Source organism: Pyxicephalus adspersus, chromosome 8 (genome assembly GCF_032062135.1).
Source record: "Pyxicephalus adspersus chromosome 8, UCB_Pads_2.0, whole genome shotgun sequence".
Classification (NCBI taxonomy): domain Eukaryota; kingdom Metazoa; phylum Chordata; class Amphibia; order Anura; family Pyxicephalidae; genus Pyxicephalus; species Pyxicephalus adspersus.
The window spans coordinates 46,614,907-46,635,479 of NC_092865.1; the positions used below are offsets into that span (position 1 = coordinate 46,614,907).

Consider the following 20,573-nt stretch of genomic DNA (forward strand, 5'->3'; position numbering starts at 1 on the left):
TTACATATGTATGTACCCTGACCCCAGCATTCTGTCCTATGTGACATATTACATATGTTTGTACCCTGAACCCAGTATTCTGTCGTAATTGACATGTTACATATGTATGTACCCTGACCCCAGCATTCTGTCGTATGTGACATGTTACATATGTATGTAGCCTGACCCCAGCATTCTGTCGTATGTGACATATAGTACATATTTATGTACCCTGACTCCCGCACTCTAGAGTATGTGACATATGGTACATGTGCATATAGCCTAACCTCTGAACTCTGTGCATTCTGTTATATGTTACAAGTGTTACATATTTATTTACCTTGACCCCTGAACTCTGCGCACTGTTTGTCCTTTCCCAAAATCAGGGCTTTGCCTTCAGCTACATACAGACACTTTAGATAAAAGTAGATGTGGGTCCCTGTGCAGCGACTTCTGTGCACATGCTTGAAGACGATCAATATCACCAATATTAATCAACCAGCCTGGATTGCTTGTGGTCAGTTTTTGACTGTGTGATTATCTGATGATGAGTTGCATAGTTGTTCACAATTATAAAACTTTGTGAACTGACTCCACATTCTTTGGTGCAGTCAGTGAAAATGTGAGTGTGCTGAGTGTTCCTAATACAGGAATATGTACAACAATGTGTATATTAATTCTGCTCCCTGCTGGCCATCACAGGGAATACAACTTTATTACAGAATATAAAATGAAATATTTGTAAATTATTAGATTTTTGTTTTGCTCTGTTGCTTCTCTCCTGTACTGAAATAGCTTATTTTTATTTTACTGCACACTGAGCTTTTACTTTCCAATAACTATAGCAGCATATTTCAGTAGTTTTTGCAGTTCTATGTCACTTGATGTCATCACCATTTTATTTAAAAAAAAAAAAACACATTTATTGGCATTATCAGGACATACCAGTGATTCTGCACACAGCATTGATTAGATAGGGAGGGGAACTTTAGCATAGCCGGAGATCATTTCCGTTGGGGAATCATTTTGGGGAATCCTCTGCTCAGGGAGAAGTTCTGACCCCTCCTCCTAAGCATGGTTTTATATATATATATATATATATATATATATATACGCATACATTTATTTGATTTAATTGTTTTATTCTGCACTGCATAACTACTCTATAGAACTCCCAGCTTCCCACTGATATTTATAGAAGAAAAGGGGCTTTTGTTATAAACCATATGCAATTACTTTGCTGCACAAAGATATGTTTTTCCCATAAAGCTGAACACCAGGCAAGCAGCAAAACAGCAGATCAAATACATATACATGAAGTGTTAAACCTGTAATTCTGTGATCCATTGGCCCATTGTTCTTCATCAACCCTCACCCAATCATGCTTATTGGACAATGGAAAAACAGCTGATGAGCAACTCCCCTTACTCAATCTGCTCTCTGCCCATGTCAGCATGCTTCTTCACAGCACATGTGAACTGCTGCAATGTCTGATTGGCTGCAAGTGCTCCCCCCCCCCCCTCTCAGGGGGCATCATATAACAAATTCAGGTATTTACATGAGTTTCCAAAATCTCCAACAAGACAACATACACCTCTGTTCAAAGATTTTTACTTGCCTGTGTCAGTAACAATTGTAATATTTTGGATTTGCTTTCTGTGCCTACTGACTAGTGGCCACCCCAACAAATAAAGAGGATCCCAGAAGTACAAAGATACTGATACTTTCCTGCACAATCCAAAACTTAAACAAACATTGTGATCATGCTGCTTTTGCCATGCAGATCTTTTTCCAGCTTTATTGATATAAATCTCCAGCACCTCTGCAGAGAGCTCTGTACTCCCCATGGAGGCTCCTGAGCTGCCATTGGGCTTTTTTCAATAAATTTTGGCCGCCACTGGCATTGGTTGGTAACATTAATCTTCGATTTTTCATTAATTTTTTTGTAAATTACTGACAGCATACTGGTTGCTTACAATTTGCTGCATTTGCATGCATTTTCCTATAAAAGTGACACATTCACTCCATACATACTCCATACACCTCCTCCTTCTTGCATGCAAAGTGGGCGTGTCTTTTTGTTGTGATCACATGATCACACCAGGTTTTGTGCTGATGGAACATCAGTGAGCCAATCACATCAGCTGTGTGCCACATGGTCCAAAGTCCAAATCGGAGATTTCAGTATTAGAAAAAACTTTTAAATGAAGAATGTAGTAGAAATTTGTCTTTTTAATAGTTTTATATCCAAGATAATTTTTTCGGACTCTTTTGCTTTTTTGTGCAGTAATTCTCACTGTCATTGGTCAGTTTTAGGCTTTTAAAACTGCCAAACATTTTCTGTTGCTTGTGCTTTATCAATGCCTAAATCAGTACAATTTCCACAAATTTTCCCAAAATCCCCCCCAAACAAGCCATTGGGGAGGGACGTGGGTGCCGCTTCGGTAGACTGGAGATATCTGCACAAAGTTTGGAGTCTGTTCAGCAGAGGAGGCTTCCGGTAAATCTGCCTTCATCGCAAATTGCAATTAATTTGCAGCTGAAACCAGAAGATTTTCGAACGGCTTTAAGCGTCGGCAAAAGCAAAGGCGCAGCTCCTTAATCTTCAGAGAAAGGGAGGGGGAGGGGAGACGGTAATGGATAGACGCCTGATGAAAGCGACAGAGGGGCGACGGAGACGAGGAGATCAGAACGAGATGTAGAGAGAAAGAGAAAGGGCTGCGTCTGATAGAGATGAGATACTGCGCCGCTACAACGTTGCCGAGATAATACCACTGAGGAAGTGTGGGGATATCTAACCGATCGTGTTAAAGGGGAATTCTCGCTGTAATAGGATGACATTGGTTTTTTATCTTCTGTTGTTTGGACAATCACTCTGTCCATATTATAATAATAATCACAGACCAAAATCTATGTTCTTGTAATACGAGAAAATCCAATATACCCAACACTAAAAGATTGAGGGCTGGACGGGCCTCCATGGCAGCACCCAGCACTGACTACATGTGCAGTTCCATTTCTCACTTTGGCCCTTTGAGCAGGTGCGGTGTTAGACAATATGGGGCCCTTGGCAAATATAAAGCGGGGTTCCAAATTAAATCAATTCCTGCTCCTTGCACCTTCTGCTATTCTGTGAGTTGGGTCCCCAGAAAACGTAGGGGCCCTGAGCAGTTGCTCATTTAGCCCTACCCTAAAACCAGCCCTTTCATTGACAGTGATCTTAACCAATCTTGTAAAACAAAAATACACTTTTTTATTACACTATAAAGTTGGTGCAAAACTAACTATTCAGCATTTTGTTTGCTCCATCCCCCCTTTCTATCTTAGTACCCCTGGCTGTTTTTGGCCTCATCATCTCATCAGGAGACAAGGAAATCCCCAAACCATTCAGCAATGCCTTGCATCATTGTAAATCACTCTTTTGGGTTATGATTTAGATTGATTTTGACTTCAATGGGAATTGCAGGTTGCAATTTCAGATTTGTAGATGATCAATATGTTTTGTTTTTTTTTGTTTAAAAGTTAGAATTTGCTCTATAAAAAAAAGTGGAGGATAAGGACCATCGAGTCCTAGCATGCTGGTCAGGATGAGATGGTACTTGGAGATCCCCTGGCAGTACCAGGGCTTTGTGTTCCATGTTGTATCAATAAGGTTGCTCTGTTGAATGTTGCGGTCAGTGATTGGTTGATCCCCCTGGTTGTCTACAATAAAGTCAATGGTAACTCCGGAATTATTCTGATCCCTGGTTGAGCCAATGTACCGTCTGTATTACAGTGATACCATGGAAGTAACAATGATGCAATGTTACGTTATTATTGTAGCATTGTTGCCTGTAGACTGGGCAAACAGCTATGCCGTGTTGATGTAATATCATGTCAGTGTTTCTGTATCATCACAACGGTGATTGATGAAATTCAGACATCATTCTAATGATATTTCCAAGGGAATGTTGATGTCTGTTAACCATTGAATGGCTTGTTAGTTTAGACAACCCAAAATGATAATATATGCAAGACTATAAAACTATTATATAATAGCACTATATGTCATATCCCCAAGCCTGTACGGGTTCTTAGCTGCCGTTCCAAGCCTTTACCTCTGATGGAGGCAGTTTAACAATGAAACGTGTTGGATATATTTTTCTATACAGGTTTTGAAATAAACTGCATACACTCTTTATGAGACCTTTCTTTTACACCCATCCTTACCCACCATGACTGTATCTCTGTTAGCTGTTGTAGAAGGTTCTCTATAGGATGGAAAATAGCTTGTTCTGGAGCCTGTGAAAAGTTACATTAAGAGCATGTTCAGCACATCATTTGGCTCTCCTCTATATGGGCCCAGCTATCTTATCCTAAAACCCCAATACACCATGGTTTGACCACCAACCCAACAGGCTCAGTGTGGTCAATTAAAGCTAAACCCCAGCTAACTTTAAATATACCACTGCCCTCCTACCCCCAATATAATTAGGGTAAATGACTTTAGTTTGAAAGGGGTGAATAACAAAAAAAATCTTTATCATACTTCTTAATCCTAAAGGCTTCCTCTGTGCTGGTTCCAGTAGTCGGAAGTGATCTCACACAGCCATACTACTTCTCTTCTCCTATTGATGTCATTAATAGTGATGGGGGACCACACTTGGGTTCGATTTGGTGAGTTTTTTTTTTAAGATCACTAAATCCATTTGCTGCAAACCGATAGGAATTGGGAAATTTGTGTTATCACTTTTGTGGCATAAAGTGTTCACAGTACTGTCAAGATTCCACTGAAATGCTGAGCTCTGATCTCCTAGGTCTTAGACTGTTACCTTGCATGGCTGCCACTGAGATTTTTGTCCACAGACCTGATGTTTGCTGAATCCTGATTCCCTAATTACCTGCACCTCATTCTGATCCTGTGACCCATCTGGAATATTGATGTCCTATTTATGGCTATAGACACATCAGTTTGCAGGTGTCTGATCTTGGAGACTAAGTAGTCTTGGCTTGGTTAGTACTTGGATGGGAGACCTCCTGGAAATACCAGGTGCTATAGGGTGAGATTTTTATTTCTGTCCCTCTATATTGTCAGTCACCAGGACAGAACTGAAGAGGAAATCCAAAATTTTGTATTGTCACCAGAACAGGAAACAAACTCTTCAACTGGGGACAATTGTTCCATTGACAACTAAGTAGGGATTTTTTCTTACTTCCCGCAGGTACCTTTCCTTCTCTTACCATACCAGGTCCTATTGTTCAGGGATAAGACCTCTTCTTTCAATCCAGCTCTGCCAAATTATGCTCTATTTTGGAGGGGTGTTCACTACTGACTCCACTTGGGTTGATCAATGGGCCCTGGGGGTCTTAGGTTGTTACTTTGTATGTCTGCCACTGAGATTTGTGATCTGATCTTTGCTTAGTGATTTCTGAATACTAAATACTTAAAAATGGTTCTGCTACTTTGACCAATCTGGATGAATAACTTCCTAATGAAACCCTTCAGTACCTGGTATTTCTAGGTGGTCTCCCATTCAAGTACCAACCAAGCCCAACCTTTTATAGCCTCCAAGATCAGACACCTTCAGACTGATGTGGCCATAGCCATGTTGAGCTACATTTAAAGAAGAGGCCTCATGCCTTAACAATATGACCTTCCATTGTTGAGGGAAGACATGTGGTCTGACATAGTAAAAAAAGGAATGGTGCGTGCTTACCTGCAGGAAGTACGAAAGTAAGAAAAAATCCCTACTTAGTTAGGTTTCTTGTTGTGGTGACAATACAATATTTTGGGATTTCCTTTTTTAGTTCTGTCCTGGTGACCAGCATTTGGGAGGGTAAATCTGTCTCACAGGAACAGAAATAAAACTCACATTCTCACTTTAGCTTTTACTTTCACTCCTCTACTCTAAGTTCGATTGACATTTCAGCTGCAGCGACTGTGAACGGCGAATCGTTACACGGTTTCAAAAATCTAAAATCTCAACTATTGCAAAATTTGATGAAACTTCTGGTTTTACTTCTGCAGATAAGTCTTCAGGTCAACCTGAACCTGTCCTAAATCATTGTATCATCGCTGATGATTTGATGAGCCAATCCGCGTCCGTCTGCCTGGCGGCCAGCTTAGCGTTATTAAACGGGCGATGTCTTCTCGTCTGGAGACAAAGCGCTTGACTTGTTCAATTTCCATGTCTTACTGCTGAAGTAAATGTCATATATTATGGATCAAGAAACAGAAAATGAAGATAATTGCTATAAATGATTGTATTGGATAGCTGGCTGGGCAAGACAGAGATGTTAAATCGTCTTGGAGTGCAGATGAGACGGGATCCTTAGGAGAATTTCCCCGTCTGGAAATCTACATTTAACGTTGGCCATAGGGGGCAAACTTCCACAGATTGCTTCATTTTCAGATTGTGCGCCTCAAAAACTGCAGTGCCTGGGTTTGCAAAATGAAAATTCAGGATTTCTTTGCCAGAACCATTTTGAGAAAACTGCTAAACTTAACTTTTACTTAAATGGGCTGAACAATCAATTAACTTTTATAGAACAGTTATATCCAGTTATATTTTTATATACAGTTTAAAGATCAATAAACTAAAATTAGACTTTCCATAAAAATATATATTTTATTTATTACATGCAATGCCCACTTCTTGTCCATGCAAATATTACCTCCTCCCCAGGCAAATATTACACAGAACTGTATGACTGAGGAAGGACAAACAACCCTCCCATTTTACTAGAACAGGCAACTCTTTTGAATTCATTTGTTTTGGAAGCTGAGTTCTATGTATGATCATCATAGTATATCTTCATTTCAGTGCAGCTGCGAATATATATCATTTCTTGTATTTGAAGTTGCATACCTACATAATATAGATTTTCTGCGTTCCATAAAGCAATATACTGAACACCACCTATGACAGAAATAAAACACTGCACATGCTGGGCTGGGGTAGAAGAAATGATTTGTGTTTGGTGTATTTTGGCAACCTAGCCATCCACGAATCACACAATGATGGGTGTATCTTTATATCTTGCACTGGGATCTGAATGGGTAGTCTAGGTTCCAGGTGACATTTCTCAGTGATGGGTGATCTTCAGGTGCTCTGCTCTTTTTCCATAATCCACACATGTACAAGTGGATTATTTTCATCATTTTTATTTGCCCATTATGCTATATGTTTATAAGTGCGATGAGGACACTTCATTGTGTAAAGGGACAAATATGAAGAGTTTACATTACATGTACTGGTGTAATAATCAAACAGAATTCTCAGTGATGTCACTGGTCTCGAGTGATTGGATAGGCTGCATTCTTGGTGATGTCACTGGTCTCCAGTGATTGGATAGGCTGCATTCTCATTGATGTCACTTGTTTCTAGTGATTGGATAGGCTGCATTATCCATGATATTACTAGTCTATGGTGATTGAATAGGCTGCATTCTTGGTGATGTCACTGGTCTCGAGTCATTGGATAGGCTGCATTCTTGGTGATGTCACTGGTCTTCAGTGATTGGATGGGCTGCATTCTCATTGATGTCACTGGTTTCTAGTGATTGGATAGGCTAGATTATGCATGATATTACCAGTCTATAGTGATTGAATAGGCTGCATTCTTGGTGATGTCACTGGTCTTCAGTGATTGGATAGGCTGCAATCTCAGTGATGTCATTGAGCTTTAGCAAAAGGATAGGCTGCATTGTCTAATTGTGTCGCTCACAAGATGGCTGCCTCAGTAAAATTCTTCACTCTATAGATTAGTTCTTTAAAGGAATATCCTTGTTAACCACAGGGCGTACGGCCGGTCGCTGCAGTGTGTTGCTGTAGAGATAAAGATCTGTGGCGTTCCCAGCAGAGGTTTTAACAAATGATGGAGTATTAAGTTTCCATTGATCATAGAATCCTCCGACCTAACAACAATACCAAGGGGGGGGGGGGGTTCTAATATTTTTATTCCGGAGTGTGTGTGTTTTTTACCGGATTTATATAATGGGTGCGCTGCCAGATCTAGGTCACCCGTAGGGTGCCGGCTCGTTGCTTTTTCTCATGCCAGCACTGCGAAGAAGGTAAAACAACGATCGATCGGGTAGCAGAGAAATAGGGGGGGGGGGGGGTTACCACCACTGCCAGTACAACAGACAGAAAATGATAAACTTCCTCTCTTTTTGTTTTCTCTTCCACAGATAAACGTGTAAACTCACTGCACATCCCAGTGGCTAAAGAAGCGTTCGACCCCACCAAACGAGGATGAGGTTGCTATGGAAACTGCTGGCGTTCCGCTGGTTCGTGTGTCTGGCAGGTAAGGTATCCATTCACAGTTCATCATATTAAAAATACTTCTTGCCGTGCTTCTTAGGGGAATTAGGGGTCCCACTTCGGGGGCCAATTAGGAAGCTCTGGCTCGGCTTCTGCTGACATGTGCCTGACGGCCTCAAATTCTGTAACGTGCAAAAGGTTTGAAGTTGGGCTGCGCATCTGGAGGTTGGTTCTGTGCCGGAGCCCTGTTCGGAGATTGCATATCAGTGGCATTATCTGCTTGCCCTTGATGTCAGCTTTGTTGTCTAGAGACTTTAATTTCCTGAAGTGCAGGCTTTGAGTCACCAGGAACCTATGACCTAGATGAGGTTGTTTGTGCCCCAACCCTCAAGCACATCGCTGGCTTCTGATGGGTTCTGAAGGGTTCAATTGTCCTTTTACTTTGATGATTCAGCTGCCTATTATCGGTGTGTTGGCTTTTGGCATTGGACGCAGTGCAGTCATTCTCAGCTCATGGAAAATTTTCTCTAAGCCTACCAAATATCTGATTCCTTAATCATTTAGGAAATCCTAACTATTAACCCCTCTATAAAAACCCAACACCACACCTAAGATCAGGGCTAGTTTTAGACAGGGCAAATTAGGCAATTGCCCAGAGCCCAAACCTTCCATTTGACACCATAGGCCTCATTTATTAAAGTTCTTCAAGACTGGAGAAGATAGACTATAATGGGAGAATCTGAGTGATCCAGCAAACCTGGAATTGATTTCTATGTTGGCAAACGTTTTCAATCCTGCACCAGATCCAATTTAGGCTTGCCTTTTCGATGATAGTCTATGTCAATGTTTTTCAACCAGGGTTCCTCCGGAGGTTGTTAGAGCCTCCTTGAGCAATGAGCAGTTTGTGCCTCTCAGGTAAGTTTAGGTGACACCAATGATCTTTTTGGCAATCTGCAAGGGTGACGTTTTTTCCAATGGCCAGCAATATAAGAGCAATTCTTCCCACTTACCACCACACTAATATACTGGGAGCTGTAGATATAGTAATTATAGCAGGAGTTCCCTGAAGAACTGAAAGTTTTTTCAAGGGTCTCCCCATATTTTAAAGGTTGAACCACTGGTCTATCTTCTGCAGTCTTGGAGAGCTTTAATAAATCAGGCTTAATGCCAGAGATCTTGAATTCCATATAATTGACAGAATAACAGAATAAAAGGTCCCCACCTAAAATTTGCCCACTAGCCCATTTGTCTAAAACCCCTCTCACTCCCAACATCTAAAATGAACACCTAATCCTTGGAGACATATTGATAAAGTGGTGAATGAAATTTCACTGATTACTGGACAAAACTTTAATTTTTTTTTTGCCTTCCTTTGGATCAGCTATATCTTTTTGGATTTACCTGGAATATGCTGGTTTCTAGTATGTGTATTTTCCTGTGTAACCAAACATCTGCTAATGGTGAAAATTCGATAATATTTTGGCTTACCATACATTATAATCTTACCCTAAATCCCAACCCAAACTTTAAGATGGCCACGTGTTACTAAAGGATAGTACAGTGTCTCTAGAAGTACTTGAAATACCATTTTCTTTCAAAGAATAAGGAGCTTTTAATCCTGGCACTGCAATGCTCTGCCGCATCCCTCAGCCGGGTCTAACATTGGCGCCTATTGAACTGCTGAGTGAAATATCTCTTGAAAACTGCTGTAATGAAAAACTGGAGGTAGGGCTATGAATATAGAGGTTGTCAGGTATGTGACTACATGTCTATTTCTGGACTTCAATTGGGCTTTGAAACCTAATCTCAGCATTGCATTTATCTTAATATATCATAATTCCTTCTCTGACATTTTACCCCCTAACGATTGACCGTCCCACTAACCTAAGGTAACCCCTAACCTGATCTTGAATGCTGTTAACCATAACATTTATTTTTTGGACAATCTTAGCTCCACTCATGAGGAAGCAATGATGAAAAATGTGTCCTAAAGCTTCCTTGTATCGCATAAAATTGCAACACTGGCTCTACAAATGTGAGATCATTTTTCAAATCATATGATGTCTGTACGACCTACTCAGGGCCTATGACAATTCAAAGTCTAGAACAGAGGTAGCCAAACTCCGGCCTTTAGACTGAAAATGACCTAGCCAGTATTGCAGTCCGGTCGAAGGCCCCCCTAGTTATTTATGGTTGGATCCGGCCTTATTTGAATTGTCACATTATAGCGAGTTCCCGCAATATTATCGAGTTCCCGCACAGTAACCCCAATTACTATGCCTAAAGAGCAGAAACAACTCGCAGCTACCAGTCTGCGGAAGGCTGACCTCAAACGTTGTGTCTTCAACCCCGAATGGAATGACGAAATATTCTTCATCCAATGTGGCAACAAAGCCCTGTGTTTAGTGTGCAACGACACAAACAGCACTTTCAAGCGGTTGAATCTCAAGGGGCATTTCTATGCCAAGCAGGCGCACACTTACAGAGACTACACCGCGGATAAGCGTAAGACTGAGGCTGCTCGCTTGCAGTCACGGTTGGAAAAAAACTTTTCTTGGACACCTTGTTTCTTCTGGCCTAGTGTGCCTTCTTGACCTCCTGAAATGGCCTAGTGGTCCAGAAAGTTTTCCGTTCCCTTCCGTCTTTCTTATTTAAATATCACACTTGTTACAATGTCATCAGCTGACAGTCAGTCAGGGCTGAGCACTGACAGATTACACGTTGTGACTGCTCGTGCTGCACGCTAGTAGGAACACCTTGACATGATCCTGTCATGTAGGGAAGATCACCCGTTCCTCTATACATCCATGGTAAGCTTTTTCTGCTTTTATGCACAGTTTTGTTAAAGAGAACCTGTAAAAGTGGCTGGTACCTAGCACGCAGCTAGAGCCTCCATCCAAATTGGTGCCGATCATTGCTTGGCTGCAAGACGTGGCACCGAATCAGCACAATTCTGAAGCATCCTGTGAGTTTCCAATCCTGAGCGTTATTTCTGGAGATCAGACAACAATGGCCTACAATCCATAGGGAAATATAATCTCTTATGCTGGTCATATGTTGAAAAGCTTTCTAGCGCTTCCAAAATCCAAAAGCCAACACGCTCCACACAAATATGTTGATGGATCTTGGCTTTAAAACATTTGATCATTTTTGCAAATAAAATCTGGTTAAAAGAGAATTGCTACAAAATTACTGAGTGCGTGGATGACATCAGGGAGCGTAAAAAGACATCTGAGGCACCATTGTTTGCCAACCAGTACATAAAGATGGCAGCTGGGTTCAATAAAGGGTCATAGATGTTGCTATAGAGAAGGCTGGGGTGATGAAATTGAGCAGTGTAAGTGGCTGGGGATGATAATTAAATCCTAGCCAGTAGGCTGTTTCCGCTAACAACAGAGACCTGAGACACGGTCAGGAAAAAGTATGGGCGCCCCCATCCTAATTATTGAAGGGTACTGTTAACACTACAGATCCTCCTGCAATGCCTATGCCACATATCCCAGGAGGCTTCGGGCTGCTGCTTCTGTACGTGCCTAATCTCAGGCATGAGCAGAAGGAGCTTTTCCCCATGATGAAATGTTTTTATATACAGGAGAATACCTCACCTGATCTTGTGCCTGCACAGTGCGAGATCAGGTTACGTAGGCAGAAGACAGTTGCGCTCCGGGTTTCCACTGTGCTTGGACAAAGGAGGATACTAGGATTGCGCAGAACTGAAACAAGGCCAGGTATGGAGAGATCCGGGGCTCTGCAGAAGTAAAAGGAAGTGTGTGTGGTTTTTTTTTTTTTTATTTTAATAAAAAAATTACTCTTTTAAGTGTCACAAAACCCCAATCTCAACCCTACTGGTCAACTTTTTGGCATGAATTGGACCACAGTTTGCAAGCCAGCTCTTTTTATCATCAGACTCCTGAAATGGTGCTTTGGCAAAATGGGCACAAATTCCCACAAACACAATCCAAAATCTTGTAAAATGCCCTCTCAGGAGAGTGGAGGCTCTTTTGATGGAAAAGGGGGGGAGGGGCAGTGCCTTTTTTAAATGCCAATGGTTTTCAATTGAAATTCCTAACAAGCTCATACTGGTATGATAGTCAAATATCCACAAACATTCAGCTCTTCAGTGAATTACATTTGTCAGAAACATTGCAAAAACTGCCCCAGTCCAAATTTAGCCTTACTTTTAGAACTATAGCTTAAAGGTGCATCTACTATTTAAAATAAATAAATGCTATTTAACATTGCCTATGGCCCTTTCTTTTTTCTTTTTATATCTGAAACCTGCTGCATGTGAATCCCGTACTGCTGCTACATAACAAATGCAGGAATTCCATTTAACTTTTATGAAATGGTTTTTGCAGTTCCGCCAGTCAATATCTACCCATCGCTCCTGGCCTGGTACAGCTGGCAGAATTGCCTGGTATTCTGAAGCACCTTTAACCCTTGATGTGAAAGCCAAAAAAGATGCATTCCCCAACCCTCATAACTGCGGCATATCAGCCATATGGGAGCAGAAAAATGTGTCTGCCAATCACTGATTGTGAAGCTGTAAAAAAATGTGGCAATTAACTTTCATGTGCTGTTACTATCAAAATTAACAGTGTGCATTGGAGGGTGTCGTGTTGCACTTTCACAAGTCAGCGGTATGTTTGTGCAGTATTTTCACTTACATTGCACCGTAGGTGTCAGTTTAATTTTATAAAAATGAAGCCAGTGCCCTGTAGCCAATACGGTCTCTTTTCTTTCTCTTAATCTATTTTTGCAGATTCTTTTTTTCTTTTCTAATTTTGTTTTCCTTTGCTTTTAATTCCTTTAGATACATTTTACATTTTTCTCTCCTGAGTCTCAGAGGCTCGGCTCCTGCAGTTTTTATTCCTATGCATTATGAACCTTTTTTACAGCAATGAATAAAGTATAGCTCGAGCCAAACAATTATATTTTCAGAGTATAGTTAGAACTCCATTAGTTATTTCTTCATCTTTACTCCCCCAACACTCCAATTCTCCATTGTCTTCACAAGCTTCTCATATTGAAACATCACTAAAATCTGACCCTTCCAAGTGTGTTAGATACCTGGCCGGATCTGCATTCTTTTTCTCTATCCCTTAAGCTACCATGTAGTGACAAAGGGGTCAGACGAAGGAATTATAGCCCACGGAGGGGGCCAGCCATTCAACAATCCTGCAAATGTACTGAATGCTTCCGATATTTTACCCAACAGAGCTACTGCACAGCAGAGACCAGTGGTACACTAAGAGAATATTACCCATTTTCTTTGCAGTGATGTTCACCTCCTTTTAAACATTAACTTGCCTCCCCCACCCCTGTGCAGACATTTTATTATTTTGTACCCTGTGAGGGAATGTTTACTGTCATCCAGGTTGTCTAACAGTGCCTTTCTGGTGCAGGGAAACTCTAATCAGGTACTGGATTTGCATTAAGACTACCCTGGATAATGCCAATATGTGGTCCTGAACCAAATGAAAAATACAGTGAATAAATGGGCGAGGGGCAAGCATCTTCTAGTGTACATTGTGAAAAGCACATGGTGTATTGTAAAAAATAAAGTTAGCAGTTGGAGTTTTTCTCATCCTTCCCTATATTTCTCTTCCGAAAATCAACTTTATTTTTTATCACTTTTTGTGTTGGTTCTCTCACTGGATGTTTCTTTTTTATATATACCGTGTCACTTCGTATTTTTTAAAAAAGCACCACAGTTCCATCAGAGGTGACACTTTGACACTTCCAGCAGAATGGTACTTGGAAATGTAAACAATGACTCAAGGCATTGAGTGATTTGTAAGAACAACACTCATCGCTTGGATGGAGCTGAATGCGGAAAAAAAACTCCCACTTCATAGTACAGAGGATTTTGTGGATTCCACACCTGCAAACTCTCCATTGCTGACTTTTGGAATAGATAGCAGAATAAACAAAGGCTTCAATAGATTAAACCTTTGGTGGCTACATACATAGGTTGAGCTGATTGTGTAATTTACCTTGAAACTCGAATTATATAAGTTTTAACAAACTTTATTATAGGTTTCTACCTTTTTCCAACCTAAAGAAAACAATGTACGGATCTAAAAGGATAGGTGGATAAGGATCACCCCTGCAACCTCTGCATTTGTTGGGACTAGATCCTGGCAGACAGGGACTGGGTCAGGGTGCTGCCAGTGTTCTCACTTACCAAATGTTCCCACACTTTTCCATGTTTCCACCGGCATTACCAACTGCAGACTTCTATCCCCTATCTCCTCTTTCCCACCTCTTTTACTGTTTTGACGGCAGAGTAGAAGTTGCAAATAGTCGCAAAAATGTGGGGCAGCTTTGGAACACCAGGCAAAGGAAAGACGCTGACATCCCCCTGGGCAATCAAAGGCAATTATACCACAGGCCACAAAATGGCTCTAGCACCTGTTTTGCTTTGAGGCCCCTGAATTCTAAATACATCACTGACTTTCCAGATTTGTTCGGATGCTGGCTGCTAATAGGGAAGTGAGGAGTAAAAATGAGCAATTATAGGAGTATTCATTTCCCCAACTTTTTGGCTACAATTTGACATTTTGTAGACATAGTTCACTTTTCCATTAATTAATTTATAGATGGTTACAAAAGTACTGATATACCAACTATCCGCAGCCAATCCTTGCCATGTAGAGTTCAATTCCCAGAAAAAGGAAGCAGTTGTTGTTTATTGTTATTCATGATGATTTCCCATCATTTTGGAATTCTCCTTTCTCCATAAATCAATGTCAGGGGCATGTTGTGTGATTTACAATTGCATATCAGTAAAGTATGGCTGGGTTGTATCATGACAGTATCATGGTCCAAATGCTAAAGGCAGAGCTTTCACCATCTGCTCACTGGAATAGACATCGGTCTGCGTAGAAATGATCGATTTACTTTTTGTTCACAAACTGGAAAATGTATAGGAGTTAGAAACTGATTGTATAAGTGTGTGTTCTGATTGTATAGAACAGAGCTGTTTTGGAAGGAAATAGGCTTATTGTCGTTCGTGGGCAGGAAGTACATTTTTCTGGTTAGTGCAAATTGGATCATGCTTTATTTTATTTATTTTTTTACCTTTCTCTGGATCAACTGCAAATTTTTTGCTCTTTGGATGTTTTTCATTTTCTGTGTGTTTTGCTTAGACATGACAAACAAACTATAAAACTGCAGCTTTTGAGTTCAGATATTTGATATTTGTTACACGGACACCATTATTAGCAAAATATCCAAATTGGAGTCAGCAAAGAAAATCTAATTAACATTAAGGCTGAAAGCAGAGGACTCTCTGATGAATTTATTTGCAAGCACACCTGAAGCTGCATGTGATGTTAGGAGACTGAGGAGGCACAGTGTGTTTATGCTGCAATCTATGGAAGCAACCAATTGAAATTTATAGGAAGTTGGGGTTTCCGGGGATACAACCAGATCCTCGTCATCAGTTGCCTGGTGACTCAGAGAGGTTCTCTTTACTGGCTACAAGGATTGACCATTATATATTGGTTATTTGTTGAGCATTGTGAACTTTTCTGCCAATCACTAATTAATTGAGCAGCTGCCCATTAATTTGCTGGTTCTGATATTTTTGGTGCAAACACACACTGAGTAACTTCAGATCCCATTGCAAAACCTGGTCTTCTTGTGTGTTGAGTCTGGTGTGGTTTGCTTGTATTCCATTTTGGTTTATTCCCTGGGTTAGAGTAGGATCAAAATATATAGACCCGGTGATATGGATTTTAATATATTTACAAATGTATAGGAAATGTTTTTAAAGTATAGAAATGTAAGAAACAAATCATACCTCGGTGTTCTTTGTCAGTTTACTGCTTTGAGTGCTAAAGAATTCTACCATTATGTAGAATCGCCCAAGTAAATCATCATGGTGAATACTTTTCTCTGTTGGATATAGAGCTACATTCTGTGCATTTTTTGTGTGATCGATGGTAGAATCAGAATTGTCATTTAGCTAAACATGATGAATGTTCAGGAAGCCCCTAATCACTCCAATGTCCAACATGTCCAGTATGGAAATATTGATATGCAGGGGGTTTAAAGGGGATTGCAGAATTTCCAAACTGTGTTCCTATAGTCACCATCAGTTTGCCCAGTTTTAAGTTGCCCAGTAAAAGATAACTAAAGGATGTTGTTGTAGTAAAAATATATACAAATATATTCTATATTATTGCAAATCTTCCCAGTAAGAGGAATTATATAACTGTACATGTATCCCATTATGAATCTTCATTCCCAAGCTGCATTTTCATTTTATGATTGTAGCAAAGTTTTAGTTTTGGACTGAGGTGTAAAGGGATTGAACCTCTCATATGTATATCCCTGCCTGTGTTCCTGTTGGGCAGATTATCCTTTTTTTCATCCACCTAGCCATTGCCACTGAGACAAAATGATTGGAAAATCCAAAATTTCACCAGAACAAAACTGGAGAATTTTCCTATTGGAACATTTTGATCTGACAAATGAATAGGAGGGACATAACTCACTTTAAAGAAATGTCCTCTTGATTTAATCTACAGGAAAGGAAGTAAAGGAAAAACTTCTAAATTGGAGAGAGATGACATAAAATAAAAACTGGCAAAGGTTTTAGCTTTATGAAAAGTCAATGTACATAAAGAAAGACTGTCGCTTCCATTCCCACCCCCTCTTTGCTTCTGACTCACCAGCTTTGCCTAAATGCACATTAATACAAACACACATAAAGTCCACAAATTGTAGTAAAGCACCGGGAGCCTTTATTCAAATAAACACCTTACAGCAGCAAAAAATCCTCTGCGTGTTTCTCACTTAGTCATACAGCTAATGCAGTCCTATTTGCATTTTGGTTATATTGAGCATAGATAATAATATTTACATTTCTGCATGAAAATCATTGCCAAGTAAAAGAACACATAGAGTGTCTGGCCAAAAAGTTGCACTCTGTAATATTTCCATGGACCTTCTTCAGCTTTGATTATGGCGTGCATTCACCAGATATCATTTCAATACCTCAGTGTCACAACATTTATTGCCATCTAGAGTTGCATTAATTTTCTCCCCCAAGTTCTTGTTTTGATGATGTGAGAGTCGGAGCTATATAAAGTCTTCTCCAGCTCATCACATAGATTCTCCATGTGATTGAGGTCTGATGTCTTATGGCCCCAGCACCATTCTTTTACCATCTGAGCCCGGCCATCCAGGAGAAAAAAATCCATTAATGGTAAAACCTGGTCATTCAGTTTATTCAGGGGGTCAGCTGACCCCATTCTTTGGGCCACACAACAATGCTAAACCCTTGAACCTGACCAACTAAAGTGACTGCCAGATCATAACACTGCCTACAAAGGTACCCAAGATAGTAACACTGCCTTAAAGGCACCCTAGGTCAAAAAACTGCCCCTGACAGACACCCCAGATCATAGTACTGCCCTCACAGGCACCCTAGATCATAAGACTGCCCCCCACAGGCACTCCAAATCAAAACACTGCCCCCACAGGCACCCCAAGATCAAAACATTGCCCCCGTAGGTGACCGTAGATCAAAACATTTCCCCCACAAAGACCCCAGATCATAAAAATGCACTCACGAGTACCGCAGATCATAACACTGCCCCCACAGGCACTTCAGATAATAACACTGCCCCCACAGGCACTTCAGATAATAACACTGCCCCCCAGGCAGCCCAGATTATAACACTGCCCCCCAGGCACCCTAGATCATAATTTTGCCCCCGTGGCTTTCTTCAGAGTTACATCTTCGGCTATTTTGAAAGGCCAGGTTAGAATACCATTTCCCTTCTGCAACAAAGAGCTGCCTGCTTGCATTTTTTTCCACTTTTTGGTCACCTAGGCAGTGCCCCTATATGACTTACGCAGAAACAGTCTTCATACTGAGTCTCTAGATTCCAGCTTAAATCTGAAATAAGGCTTACACTTTAGAATATCTGCTCTGTAAGATGTTATGCAGAAAGGGGAAGTAAACTTTCAGGATAGAGAGGAGCTTGGGTTAAGTTTGGACCAGTGGGATGATGTTTTCTGAAGGCCTTTACCGTGCACCATATGAATAAAGTTAATTTTGAATTGGTTGACATTTCTACCTTTTTTATTTTCATTCTAGCTGGTTTATACATTTCCTTAGCCATGTATTTAAAAATATATATATAGCATGTGCAATATTTAAGAACTGGCAGAGCGGAGTTCTTAGGGGCCTAATTAATTGTGTCTGAAGTAGCATGCTGTGTGGAATAAGCTCTTTTGTTTGTGTCACTGGAGATAATACCATTTGATGAATCATTCCCTTTAATCTGAATATTACACGGTTTAGGTTTAAGGTCCGTTTGTAGCGTATGTGTGAGATTTCCAAGTTCAACTACAAAGTAAATTCTTGGATGGTCCAGTAATTACAGGCTAGCCTGCTGAGACACTGCCCTGGGCTGTGAATACCTTTATTATGTTGGTCATGTATTATCTCTGGGAAACAACAGATAACATTCAGGTTATAGGAGAATTTTTTGTGCTTTCTATTTCCCTAAGAATTATGGAAATAATTTACATATAAGAGCACCATTAGGGAAATATAGGAGGCACCTTTTGGTTTACTGATGGATGCTTTTCTAATCCGCTGAATTCTGAAGACACTAACAAAGCTCCCAAATGATCTTTTTTTTTATTATTTATTTCTTTCATGTCCTTTATTTATCCTCCTTTTTTTTGGTCTCTTGTATAAACCTTTATGATAAATGAACTGTTATGGGTAATTTAAGACCTTGCCACATGGCCGCAGCATGCCACCCACACTCCCAGCTGTTCCCATTGGACCAAACTGAAGCAATGGGACATTTTTGCACCCAGTTGCATTTACATTACGGTTGCAATAGGGTTGAGGTTAGATACAACATGTGGTTTTTCACCATTGTTGTTTTTCTTGTTCTTGTTTCTTGAACTACAATCACAAGGACAATGCATGCAAGCACATTGACCTGCAGTTTAGATTGCTGCTTCAGGGTGCATGGCAGCACTTTACTTTGTGCCAAGGAGTAGCAAACGGTACAAGTTCAGATCGAACCAGGTTCAGATTGTGGGGCCAGTTTCTCTATTGCTAAAGAAAATTTTGTACATGCTTGACCTATCATCTATTGTCCTGCGTGGTCTCATAAAAGTCAAAGCTGATTCTATGGTGTGCCAAAGAATGGTGCATTGTATTGTGAGTCAGCAATACCTGTTTCATCAGTTCAACAAGTTTGAACATTACATAAATAGTTACATGGTTAGGCTGAAAAAAGACAAAAGTCCATGAAGTTCAACCACTAGGGAAATAAACATAAAAACCCTAAAGACATAGTTGACCCAGAGGAAGGAAAATAAAACCCTGGTACAATTTTCAAACGGGGGTAAAAAAACAAATCCTTTCTGATCCTGTGAGGCAATTGGATACAGCTGCTATCTAATGTCTTCTCCAGCCTGAAGACCACAACAAACATGAAACTTTTAAAACCCTTATTGTGCAAAACAATGGTGCCCAGGAGTACCAAACATCACAAGTTTACATCTTAGGACCACCCTTGACACCACCAGCCAAAAGAATGCTCCTTACCATATGAGTATTCCTTATTGGCTGGTGGTGTCAAGGGCAGGGCAGTCAGGAAGATGGTCATTAGTTTTTATTATTATTATTTAGGATGAATATTTCTTGGACTGATCAGAGACAAAATCTGGCGACACGAGTGGCAATGCAGAAGCATGGTTGGTATATAATTCTCACTCTTTAACTGAAAGTGCCTGCACAATGACTTTAATTACAGAGGGAAGAAAATATATCCATTACATCAGCTTCAGGGGGATAGACTGGGTGATATTTCCTCATACTGTCTTACATTCTCTGCATTGTCTGTTTTCTTTCCTCTTAACTGGAGGAATAATATTAAATAGTAAGTGGGCTATAAAGAGCAGAAATGTTGGAGTAATGGACTGTGATGATCTCTAACAGTCTCTTATAGCACCTCTGACTGTCTCCTGTAGTATATCACCAATTTCAGACCACTGTCTGCAGTCTCTGACTATCCCTTGTCCACAAACCCTGACAATCTTCTGTAGTCTTTCCACTGTCCCAGGCAGTCTTGTGTTGGATATCCATTTTCTCTTGGACAATCTTCTGAAATGTAATCTAATAATAATATAAACTAATATAAACTGTCTCCTGTAACATTACATCCTCTGAATATACATAGACTCAAATTAGTAAGTTAGCTGAGCTGAGCTGAAGATTGCCCACAATGAGAAGGCAGTATTCCCAAAATATGCAGGTCTGTGCCAGGGTATAGGAAAAATTTGGGGTTGATTTACCAATATCAAAATT

General features: G+C 40.4%; 1 protein-coding gene across 3 annotated transcripts in view; it reads left to right on the forward strand.

The window, feature by feature from the left end:
• The window catches only part of LOC140336963 (contactin-4-like), a 133,513-nt gene that overhangs the window by 67,535 nt on the left and 45,405 nt on the right, over positions 1–20,573 (forward strand). For all 3 annotated transcript variants that reach the window (XM_072420426.1, XM_072420428.1, XM_072420427.1), the window contains exon 2: positions 8,149–8,264. In XM_072420426.1, the coding sequence (XP_072276527.1) occupies positions 8,213–8,264 (52 nt within the window). In that variant the 5' untranslated portion in view covers positions 8,149–8,212. The remainder of the gene's footprint in view (positions 1–8,148; positions 8,265–20,573) is intronic.